This window comes from Callorhinchus milii, unplaced genomic scaffold (genome assembly GCF_018977255.1).
Source record: "Callorhinchus milii isolate IMCB2004 unplaced genomic scaffold, IMCB_Cmil_1.0 Scaffold1, whole genome shotgun sequence".
NCBI lineage: Eukaryota > Metazoa > Chordata > Chondrichthyes > Chimaeriformes > Callorhinchidae > Callorhinchus > Callorhinchus milii.
The window spans coordinates 28944506-28957530 of record NW_024704742.1 but is presented as its reverse complement, the minus strand read 5'-3'; the positions used below and the strand labels follow the sequence as shown (position 1 = coordinate 28957530).

Below are 13025 nucleotides of genomic sequence, written 5' to 3'. Positions count from 1 at the left end.
ATAACACATATCCAGTCACTGACAAGAGTTGCTGTTTGTGATCTCCTGTTTCAGTAAATGTTGACACTCACAGTCTAAATAAAAATTCTTGTTTCATGTTTCGAGTAGCACTTTTTCAATCCTTGACCTCACAGCAAAATCTGATCCTGTCCTCCCTGAAGACCACAAATGCTCACAGCCCAGCAGGGACCATCAGATAGCAATCAACAGTGAGAACTTGGGCTGAATTTTTCCTCTCTAGCCAATTGCAGCACATCAACTGCCATCCCAGCTAAGAATGATTGATTCAGCACAAGTTAAGGATTAAATCTGGGACCTCCATGGTCTCTATGATTCAGTGCCACACTGAATTTATCTAGTAAACAAATCAAGGAAAGCCCTTAAGGCCTAAGCCTTAGTGTTAAGAAAAATCCTAAGACCTTATAGAGGCTTTTAAGATGCTTAATAAAAAAAATGTGGTCAGCTGAGCATCTGACACATGCAGAAACCCATCACCATGCTTAAGAATATTGAAACCAAACTGAAAGTTCCATGCATCTCACCTATACATGGAAATTCCTGTGTATTGGAATGGATTATGCACTCTCTCCCTGGAGGGACGTATCTTGCTTTCCTAATTCCGGAGAGTATCAAGGGCCAAGAGCCAAGGCTTTGGGACCCCAGAGTATGCATTTGAGAGGTGCTGGAATTTAATCAGCTAAAAGAACACAAGTTACCATTGAAAGCACTGTCTAACAAGCTTCCTGCTGCTTGGTGGTCCAACGAATTAGGACCCTATCTGCTAGGGTTTTGGCTCGCATGGTGAACGGAAGCTGAGATAGGAAGAATCTCTATCCCCAATGACTGGTCTGCTCCTCTAATTCCTACAGATTAGCCTGGTTGGCTGGTCTCCCATCGGCAGTGCCTGGCTCAGGAACCGGACCACTGAGACAAACACAGAGAGTTGACTTGACTTCCACATTCCATTGCCGAGCATGCCACCTTGGAGCCGGTTCAATCCAAGCAAGGAGACTCACTTATCTCCCCTCCCCCCCAGAAGATAGTAATAAATAATCAGATAGAGAAAGCTAACCCAAATAATATTTCCAAGTATGCTAAAGTAACAGGATAAGAGGACACAGATTCAAGGTTGTGAAGATCAAGCTCAGGACAAAACGAGCAGGTATTTCTTCACATAGAGTAAACAACAGCTGGAATGGTTTACTAGGGAGGGTGGTAGAAGTCACATCATGAGGACTCATTTAAGAAAAACTTGAAACTGCGATGGAAAAATGGTAGCTATGTTCTGAAAGGATATCAATTGGGACAAAGGGCCTTTTCCAACTGAACAACTTTTGTGAGCTTCTGATTCAACGTACAATCTAAACTTAAGAATCAACAACAAATTATGTTTGTATAGTGCCTTTCATGTCAGGAGGTGCTGGACAATCAATGTTTTGGACCCGAGCTGGGGGTCAGGATCGGGGAGGGTGGAGGGCAGGGAGGGAGGAGAGTGACCCAAGGCACAGTTGAAGAGGAGAGTCTGGAAATGGGTCTTGAAGGAGGCAAGGGAGGGGTCTGCGGGATGGAGTGCCAGAGAGTGGGGGCAGAGTGGCTGAAGGCCTGCCTGCCAATGGGACGTGAAGCAGGCTGGAGCCCGCTGAGCAGAGGGAGAAAGGTTGGTAGGGAGTTAGGAGGTCGCAGAGGTAGAGGTGAGCAAGGCCATGGAGTGCTTTGAAAGTGAGGACCAGGATCTTGAACTGTATCCTCTGTATGATGGGAAACCAGTGGAGTCGGGTGAGGGTGGGGGTGATAGAATCTCAGAGTCTCGTGTCTGAGAGGACATGAGCTGCAGAGTTCTGGATGATCTGCAGCCTATGGAGGGAGGAGTTAGGGAGGCCGCCAAACAGGGAGTTTGCGTAGTCGAGCCTGGATGTTATGAATAGCATGGATGTGGGGTATGAAGAACAGTTGAGGTCGAACAAAATGCCGAGGTCCCATATTGGCTCTGTGACATGTAGAGTGCATCCATGGAGGGAGATGCTGTCAGCACCCGAAGTATGGAGGCGCTTATGGGAACCAAGCAGGAGGGCCTCAGTCTTGTTGATATTCAACTGCAGGACGTTAGCTCTCATCAGTGAGAAAAAAGCGAAGCTGGGACCCAACGATTCATTCCTGGGCTTTGGAGAGGAGTCGGAGGTTGTAGATGAGGCGATAGTTAGAGAGTAGGGATGGGTCCAGGGAAGATTTTTTGAGGATGGGGGTGATAACACCTGTTTTTAGGGGGATGGGAACAGTGCCAATGGACAAGGAGAGGTTGATAATGTAGATTAAAAGAGGGACCAGGAGGTGGAGCTGGGAGGTGAGGAAAGCGGTGGGGATCGGGTCGAGGAAGCAGGTGGTGGGCTTCATTTTTGAAATGATGGAGATGAGGGAGGAGGGAGAGAAAGGGTTGAAGGTGTATAGGGGGGGATGAGTGGGGCCTGGGACGTGGATGGCAAGTGGCGAGGGGATGCCAGTGGACGGGGGAGAGGTAGCTTAACGAATTCCCTCGATTTGGGATTCGAGGAAGTCCAACATCTCCTCGCAGTTGGAGTTGGAGGAGAGGATGGGCAAGGCGCGGGAAACTGATGGAGGAGGCGGTTAGTGATGGAGAAGAGGAGCCTGGGATTGTCCTTGGCCTCCAAGATTATCTTGGAGTAAAAGGATGATTTGGTGGAGGCGAGAGTGGAGTGATAAGTTTTAGTGTGGTCAAGCCAGATCTGCTGATGGACTGTTAGGTTTGATTTGGTCCAGGTGCGTTCAACAGGGTCTTGAGGGATCAGAGATGGCTGGTGTACCAGGGGAATTTATGGGAATATGAGGTAGATTGGGAGGTAAGGGGGACAACGGAGTCAAGGATGGAGGAGAGGGAGTTGTGGGGAAGAGAGATCAAGGAGGGTAGGTCATTGCAAGAGGAGGTCCAGAGGGGCAGGAATTCGGATGACTCCAGGGCAATAGAGAGGGAGTGGGGGGAGATTTTTTTCCGGGGGCGGTAGGTGATAGAAGTGGTTTGAGTAGGGAGAAGGCGTACGGAGATGTTAAGGGAGATGAAGTGGTGGTCCGAGTTTAAGGCAGTAATTGAACATCAGCGTTTTGTTGATAGTTAAAATCAGCTCTTGCTCTGCTCCTGTGGTTCATAGCATCATGAAACAAATGGGTTCATTTAATTACAACCTGTTGCTCATTGCTAGAAATCTTTTATCTAGCGTGTAATACACAGTAGCAATGAAGGTGTTTGCGTTTGATTTTCCTCATTAAGAATTGAGTTTAAAGAGGTCACTGACCTGCTCCACCGCTTTTACTTTTATTCCCTTGCTGCGAGCATTTCATTGCCTTCACTTGCAGACTTTGTTTCACGCTTCTCTTTCCTTTGCACATAATAGTCGGTCTCAGGTGAGGAACCGAAAGATCCGATGGAAATTCCTTGAGGTGCTTTAAACACTCTCGAAGCAACTTGCATTAGGAAGAATGAAAGATTAAAGAGAATGTATTGTCTTGCAAATCAGAAGCTCGCACTTTTGAAACTCCACAGCGCCAGATCAGGGATATCCAATAATAATAACAATAATAATAATCCTTGCATTTGATATAGCGCTTTTCATGTCAGGAGGACGTCCCAAAGCGCTTCACAGAACACTCTGTAAAGTGAATTGACTGTATATTTGTGGGCGAACGCGGGAGCCAATTGCGCACAGCAATGTCCCACAAACAGTCGTAGATTGAAAATGACCAATTTAATTATTGGTTTTGGTTTTTGGACGGATTATTATTAGGCGTGTGGAGTAAGGAAACTTGCCCAAGGTTTCGCCCTCTGCCTGGAATTGAACTCAGATCTCTCGCTTGCAAAGCGAATGCTCTAACCACTCAGCTACAGGACTGCGAAGTACAGGACAATGCGACAGTGTTCATGGAGGCTGATGTAGTGTCTGTAGTAGCCATGTTTTGAAACTGTTTCAAAGCAGCAATCCCCAGAGCATACCTTTCAAATTGTTCAAAAACATGATTATTAGCAAAATGACAACAATTCCCTTTTCCCTGCTGGATACTCTGTGGAGTTCTCGTCTTCCAATACACATAAAACAGTCCCTTTAATGACTTGTACATCAAAGGACTTGCCTTTTAACCCTTGGAGCAGGATGGACAAGTTCACTCACCTTGGATGCTACCAGGTAATAGGACCTTCCTACATCACTGCATTTACATAGTGTATAATATTACTTGAACAAGTTGTGCCACCCACTTTCTGATTTCAACACCACACACCACATCGGGGATTGACCTGGTTGCATTTAGGAGTAGCCGTGTCAATCGTCCAACTTTCAGCTTATCTGCAATGACCTTCTTTAGAAGGCAGTTCATTATTAAGGAATCTCATTGAGAAATACTGCAATTTAGACTCCTCATAATGAGCCCAGTATCAATTAAATCCACTTCTTTTAAACACTATCAAATTGCCATTCACACACAATAGATTTTTTTTAGGTTAAAAAAACAACAAAAATACATTGAGACAAATCAGAATATAACACCTACCTAGAGTATCACCCCAAAAAAGATGTATGAAGTTTTGGCTTATTAACCAGGATTCAGTTCACACAATAAAAGTTAAGTAGTATCAGATTATTTATACTGCACCAGTAAAAAAGGAGATATCAGAAAGATTCTGTCTATATCAACTATTCTTTTGTTTGTTGTAAAGCATAAAAAGACAACCTCATCTACCTTGTTTTCTTCAATATTTTTAAACTCTTACTAAGCCACTGGTCTGTGATATAAGTCATCAGAACAACTGAAATGAAGTTCTGCCTTGCAATCTGCCTCGCAATCTGCTCCTGTCTATCCACCGACCGCAACATTTACTTCAATTTTGCCATACAATTGTTTCTGAAATAAGGTATGATGGGTAGCTTCTGGAGTTTCAAAGTGAGAAACATAAGAACATATCAATTGATGTTACAAGCAAGGGAAGGTTGCTTTGACAAAGTTCTGGTGAACACCACAGAGTCATAATAGTATGTTACAGCACAGAAACAGGCGATTCAGCCCATCATGTCTGGACACAAGAATCCTAGTTCAATCCCACTCTCTAGCTCGCTCCCCATATCCTTTAATGCTTTCAAGCATCAATCTAGTTTGTTTTATAAAATATAAATGAAGCGCTGTTCTACAACTCTTTATGGCAGAGAATTCTGCATTCCGAACACCTTCTATGTAAAGATATTCACTTAATGGCTGTTGGGGTAACATTACTGTGCGCAAAATTGGCTGCCGAGCTTGCCCACAAAAAATACAATCATTGTGCTTTACAGTAATTCCTGTTGAGAGCTTTGAGATGACTTGATGGTCCTATAAGACACTATATTAAAATTATAATTATTATTATTTGTCCTAACTAATTGTGACAAACTGCCCCAACTTTAGGCTTGAACTGACATTCTACGACTGTTTGTGGGACACTACTGTGCACAATTGACCGCTGTGTTTTGCCCATAAAATATACAATCGACTCACATTACAGTATATTTTGTGAAGTTCTTTGAGATGTCTTGAATACGTGCTAAAGCGCTATATCAAATGCAAGGATTATTATTATTATTATGATCATCTACCAACCCAGAAGCAAGCACGTTACCATTTGAGCAAAACTGATACATTGGTGAGAATATAAAGAGAATAATAATAATAATAATCCATGCACTTTGGTATAGCACCTTATCACGACAGAAGAATGTGTCAAAGCTCTTCACAGGTTGTACTGGGAAATGGAGTGACTATGCATTTATAGGCCAACACGGCATCCCCCAATTGTGCACAGCAATGTCCCACAAACAGTTTCAAGTTCTGATGTGGGACTTACATCCACAGCTTTCGAACCTAGAGGCAAGAATTGCACAGAGCTGTTTCACACTTTCAAAAATAAAAGTTTAGATCATAGCGTCACTTCAAAACAAGTAACACCCCCTAATAACAGAGTAAATAGTATACTACAAAATTTATATATAGCCTAATGTGTAACCTTTTCCGAAGACTCCGCACACCCATTCCCTTCCCAGCCCCACACCTCACCCATTCCCCCCTTCCTCACTAAGATCCATTAGATTGCATCAGAGAACTGCATTTAAATCTTCCACACACAAATCTTTCTGTACTCTTGCCTAGCCTACTTCTGCAATTATCTCCAGACCTACAGTCTCATATACGTTTTGCTCTTCTCACTCTAACCTATTGCTTGTTTTCCACACCAATCACTCTACCAACAATGCTTGAACTACCAGTCACCATGCAGGTACCCTCTGAAACTCTCTTCCAATACCATTTGCCTTGCCAGTGTTTTCAGAAGCCTTTAGAAACATGTACCATATCCCTGCTCGGTGTGCACCGCCACATTTGGCAAGTGCATTGAATTATTTTACATGAAAGCTAATACATTAATATAAATTATTGTTTTAATTGATGCCTGTCAGAAGATGCAAGAGAGCAAATGCTTTGAGTGTATGCTGACATCCAAAGCTCATTCCAACTGCTTGTTCCTTGCCCTTGGATTTGGAACTTTCTTCTAAATCCCTTCACCTTCTATCTTCTCTTCTTCCTTTCAAACTCTTGCTTAAAAAAAACTTTTTCTTTTAATAATGTATTTCTTTGTTCATGACTTTTCTCAACATTTTCAAAATCCTTTTTCTTCCTTGCCTACACATATGCCTTTGCAATGTGCTTCAAGACATGATAACATGTGAATGGTGCTATATAAGGTTAAGTTGTAAAGCATTTTTCAACATTATAGGATTCAATTACTGTCCTATTGAAAAGATTTGAAACCAGTTGCAAATTATGATTATTAATTAAGTTTGTTGTTGCAACTGGCTGATGTTTTCAGAAGATAACGTCAACAATAACATCTAACCTTGGCAGCGGAAATATGTTTGAACTTATTCAGAAATAATGCCAGCCAGGAAATCAGAGTAAAGTAACATTCGATGGATCCTACGATTCTTTGACTGCAGGGTTATTCTTGAATATTCAAAATGTATACTGTCGACCACTCCATCCTCATCCTCTCCTCTTTACTTAATCTTTGCGGAGCTGCCCTTGCCTGGATCAAATCCTGTCTCTCTCATCGTCTCCACTTTGTTGTCTCCAACGGTTTCCACTCCAGCCCCTGTCACGTCTGGCATCCCCCAGAGCTCTGTCCTCGGCCCTCTCCTCTTTAATATCTACATGCTCCCCCTTCTTGACATCATCCGCAGATATGGAGTCAACTTCCATTTGTATGCGGATGACACCCAACTCTATCTTTCTGCCTTCACTCTCAACTCCAGGACCACTGCTGTCCTGACAGACTGTCTCTGGACATCAAGTCCTGGATGAGGGCAAATTTCCTACAGTTGAATGTGAACAAGACTGAGGCCCTCCTGATTGGCTCACGCCAACGCCTCTGCACCTCAGGCTCCGGCAGCATCAACCTCCATGGTTGCTCACTACAACTCGCCAAGCCAGTCAGGAACCTGGGTGTCTTGTTCGACCCTCAACTATCTTTTCTTCCCCACTTCCAAGCCATGACCCGCTCTGCCTTCCCTCACCTCCGTAACATCACCCGACACCGCCACTACCTCACCCCTCGGGCCACTGAAACTCTTGTTCATGCCTTCATCACCTCCAGGCTCGACTATGCAAACGCCCTGCTTGTCGGCCTTCCCAACTCCTCCCTCCACAGGCTGCAGATAATCCAGAACTCTGCAGCCCGTGTCCTCTCCCGCACCAAACTCCATGACCCCATCTCCCCCATTCTCGCCTGACTCCATTGGCTCCCTATCCTTCAGAGGATCCACTTCAAGATCCTGGTCCTCACATACAAAGCCCTCCATGGCCTCGCCCCACCCTACCTCTGCGACCTCCTAACCCCCTACCAACCCGCCCACTCCTTCCGCTCAGCCGGCTCTGGCTGCTCCACATCTCCCACCCCACCTGCCCCATCATTGGTGGGAGAGTCTTCAGCCTCTCTGCCCCCAACCACTGGAAATCCATCTCCCAATCACTCTGCCCTGCCCCCTCCTTAGCTTCCTTCAAGTCCCACCTCTAAACCCTCTTCTTCGACCATGCCTTCGGCCACCCCCGCTTCCCCTCCCCTCTCCCCCCTGACCCCAGCTCGGGTCTGAAATGCTATACACTGTCCAGCACCTTGGGACATCCTCCCAACGTGAGAGGCGCTAAACAGATGCAACCTTGTTGTTGTAGTTGTTGCATATCCCACCTCACCATTTATATCTCTTAGCCAACTCACCCAACATAAATCATGTTTTAACACAATAAAAGCATTGTGTTCGGCTTTAACGCACTCCGAAAAGTTTGGGTGTGAAGTCAACAAGAACTCACCGCATGATTGACAAGACCCTTTTTTTTAATCGCAATTGAATTAAAAGTCCACAAAATGTACACCCCGTTTCTAGTATAAATCCACGACCACTCAGTGAACGTTTTACGCGCTTCCATATATATTGGCATCACTTTGCTGATGGTTATTAACTGTTTGAACAGGCAACATGTTCGCTTTCCCTCAAGACTGAGGACAGGGCACTGAGTTCATACAACCAAACAAGAGCCACAAGAAGTGCTACTACTCTTTGCAAATCTTTGCAAATGTCATGGAAAGCTTTCGAGATGACTGTGGATGCTTCCCACACCTGATTTGTTTGAGGTGGGTGGGGGGGGTAATCGTTCCTTTTTTTTAGGGCAACCACTTACCACCACCACCTCCCACCCCCACCCCACACCCCCACCCACACCCCAACCCCCCCCCACACCCCACACACACCCCCCACACCCCTACAACCCACCCCATACCCCTACACCCCCTACCCACCCCATACCCCTACACCCCTACCCCACCCCATACCCTACACCCCCTACCCCACCCCTACACCCACCCCATACCTCTACCCCCCTACCCCACCACACACCCCTACACCCCTACCCCACCCCTACACTCACCCCATACCCCTACACCCCCTACCCACCACACACCCCTACACCCCCTACCCCACCACACACCCCTACACCCCCTACCCCACTACACACCCCTACACCCCCTACCCCACCACACACCCTACACCCCCTACCCCACCCCTACACTCACCCCATACCCCTACACCCCCTACCCCACCACACACCCCTACACCCCCTACCCCACAACACACCCCTACACCCCCTACCCCACTACACACCACTACACCCCCTACCCACCACACACCCCTACACCCCCTACCCCACCCCTACACTCACCCCATACCCCTACACCCCTTACCCCACCACACACCCCTACACCCCCTACCCCACCCCTACACTCACCCCTACACCCCCTACCCCACCCCTACACTCACCCCATACCCCTACACCCCCTACCCCACCACACACCCCTACACCCCTACCCCACCACACACCCCTACACCCCCTACCCCACTACACACCCCTACACCCCCTACCCCACCACACACCCCTACACCCCCTACCCCACCCCTACACTCACCCCATACCCCTACACCCCCTACCCCACCACATACCCCTACACCCCTACCCCACAACACACCCCTACCCCACTACACACCCCTACACCCCCTACCCCACCACACACCCCTACACCCCCTACCCCACCACACACCCCTACACCCCTACCCACCACACACCCCTACACCCCTACCCCACTACACACCCCTACACCCCCTACCCCACCACACACCCCTACACCCCCTACCCACTACACACCCCTACACCCCCTACCCCACCACACACCCCTACACCCCTACCCCACCACACACCCCTACACCCCTACCCCACCCCTACACTCACCCCATACCCCTACACCCCCTACCCCACCACACACCCCTACACCCCTACCCCACCACACACCCCTACACCCCTACCCCACCCCTACACTCACCCCATACCCCTACACCCCCTACCCCACCACACACCCCTACACCCCTACCCCACCACACACCCCTACACCCCCTGCCCCACTACACACCCCTACACCCCCTACCCCACTACACACCCCTACACCCCCTACCCCACCCCTACACTCACCCCATACCCCTACACCCCCTACCCCACCACACACCCCTACACCCCCTACCCCACCACACACCCCTACACCCCCACCCCACCCCCCCCACTACACACCCCTACACCCCCTACCCCACCACACACCCCTACACCCCCTACCCCACCACACACCCCTACACCCCCTACCCCACCACACACCCCTACACCCCCTACCCCACTACACACCCCTACACCCCCTACCCCACCACACACCCCTACACCCCTACCCCACCACACACCCCTACACCCCCTACCCCACCACACACCCCTACACCCCTGCCCCACCACACACCCCTACACCCCCTACCCCACTACACACCCCTACACCCCCTACCCCACCCCTACACTCACCCCATACCCCTACACCCCCTACCCCACCACACACCCCTACACCCCCTACCCCACCACACACCCCTACACCCCCTGCCCCACTACACACCCCTACACCCCTGCCCCACTACACACCCCACCCCCCCCCACTACACACCCTACACCCCCTACCCCACCACACACCCCTACACCCCTACCCCACCACACACCCCTACACCCCCTACCCCACCACACACCCCTACACCCCTACCCCACTACACACCCCTACACCCCTACCCCACCACACCCCTACACCCCCTACCCCACCACACACCCCTACACCCCCTACCCCACCACACACCCCTACACCCCCTGCCCCACCACACACCCCTACACCCCTGCCCCACTACACACCCCTACACCCCCTACCCCACTACACACCCCTACACCCCCTACCCCACCACACACCCCTACACCCCCTACCCCACCACACACCCCTACACCCCTACCCCACTACACACACCCCCCCCCCCCCCACTACACCCCCCCCCCCCCTACCGCTAAGACTAAGGTCCGAAGTTTAGGAGCCAAAAGTGAGCGCCACTCACCGAAGAGCGACAGGACGCCGCACGCCGCCCACATGGCCAGGGACGCGCCCACGGTGCCGGTGTGCTGCAGGATGCCCTTGGGGGAGATGAAGATGCCGGCGCCGATGATCGTCCCGATGATCATGGAGATTCCTCTCAGCAGAGTCACTTTCTTCTTCAGCATCACCTTGTTCCGGGGGACTCTGCCGGACTCGGGCAAGTCCGTGGGCGCAGGGAAGCGGTTGGCATCACCTTTGCGGGGACCCCCTGCGGGGAGGGTGGGTTCGGGGCCGGTGGGCATCGGTGGAGGAGGAGGAGGAGGGAGAGGGAGGAAGGAGGGAGGAGGAGGAGGAGGGAGGAGGAGGGAGGCAGTGGGTTTCTTTCTGCCTTTCAATGTTAACTGATTCACCAAACGTGGTCTTCTTTGATGTTTTTTTTCTGTGTCTGTCTGTCTGTCTGTCTGTGTCTGTCTGTGTGTCAGTTTGTGTGTCAGTCTGTCTGTGTCTGTCTGTCTGTCTGTCTGTCTGTCTGTCTGTCTGTCTGTCTGTCTGTGTCTGTCTGTGTGTCAGTTTGTGTGTCAGTCTGTCTGTGTCTGTCTGTCTGTCTGTCTGTGTGTCTGTCTGTGTCTGTCTGTGTGTCAGTTTGTGTGTCAGTCTGTCTGTGTCTGTCTGTCTGTCTGTGTCTGTCTGTGTGTCAGTCTGTGTGTCTGTCACTGACTGATCTCAAGCCCTGGATTTTTGCTTTGCCTTCAGTGAGTGAAGTGAGTGAAGTGAGTGAGTGAGTCCCTGTGTGTGTGGTGGTGGTGGTGCTGGTGTGTGTTTTAAGTTGGATTGTATCTGATGTCCATCTCACCTGTTGCTGCCTCATGTGTGCGAGACTGCACTGACTGCTGTTTGGAAACCTCCTCAAAGTACTGAGCAGGTCCCGCCCGCTCCTGTGTTCACCTCCAGGCAAACAAAAACTTGGGCTCATGCGACTTACTTGGGATCTCTTGCATCATCCATAGAAGAACGACCTGCACTGAACACTCAACACTTGACCAGATCTGTATCGTTAGAGCAACCTCAGACCTCTTTAACAAACTTCCACTCTCTCCACACACACACACACACCACACACCACACACACCACACACCACACACACCACAGACACTAAAAAAACACATCCCCATGAATATAAAACACGAGAGAATAAATCTCAACCCACAGAAGTACAAATTCATTGCCTAAGGGGAAGGAATTCGCACATTGCATCGATTTTGTTTTCACATTTTGGTTCCTGTCTTAATGAAACAGAAGTGTTTTGGCAATTTGTTTTTGTTTTATCTGAGTGCATTTTTAGCCTTTGCTGACCAAGCATGAGCCTAGTGTGTTTTGATGCTTTAAACATTGTTGGCGAAAAAAATCTTGATCAATCTTTTAATCGACAATGGTGAATTTCCATCTTAATCCATAAAATAATAATAATAATAATGCTTGCATTTGATATAGAGCCTCTCGTGTTGCCGAGACATCTCAAAACGCTTCACAGGATATACTGTAAAGTAGAGTGACTGTGTATTTTGTGTGGGAGATGCAGCAGCCAGCTGTGCACAGCAATGTCTTTTATTTATTTTAACTAAAATCCATTTATTGTCAGCTGTGCCTGGCTCAAAATATCCCCTGTGCCACAACTTGTCCAGCTTGGATGCCTAGTTAGCTGTGTAAAGTACTTTGAGATGTTCTCCCGACACAATAATAATAATCATCTTTGCATTTGATATAGCACTTCAGCACGTTTTCAATATGTCTCAAAGAGCTTCACAGAATAAACTGTAAAGTGAATTTGCCTGGATATTATGTGGGCAAAATGCGGCAGCCAATTGCACACAGCAGTGTCCTACAAACAGTCGTGGATTGAGTGACCACATTTTTTTTGGAAGGAATTATTATCCACAGAAAAGCGATCCACCAGTCAACTAAAAACTGGGTTGCTACTTACTGCTGGGTACGCAGAGGTGTGTGGAGTAAGGA

At 48.6% G+C, this 13025-nt stretch overlaps 1 protein-coding gene across 1 annotated transcript in view; it reads right to left on the bottom strand.

Annotated features, from left to right (window-relative positions):
- The window catches only part of slc7a11 (solute carrier family 7 member 11), a 90060-nt gene extending 78747 nt beyond the window's left edge, over positions 1–11313 (bottom strand). The window contains exon 1 of the mRNA XM_007897739.2: positions 11034–11313. Coding sequence (XP_007895930.1) covers positions 11034–11313 — 280 coding nt within the window. The remainder of the gene's footprint in view (positions 1–11033) is intronic.
- Between the last annotated feature and the right edge of the window lie 1712 nt (positions 11314–13025).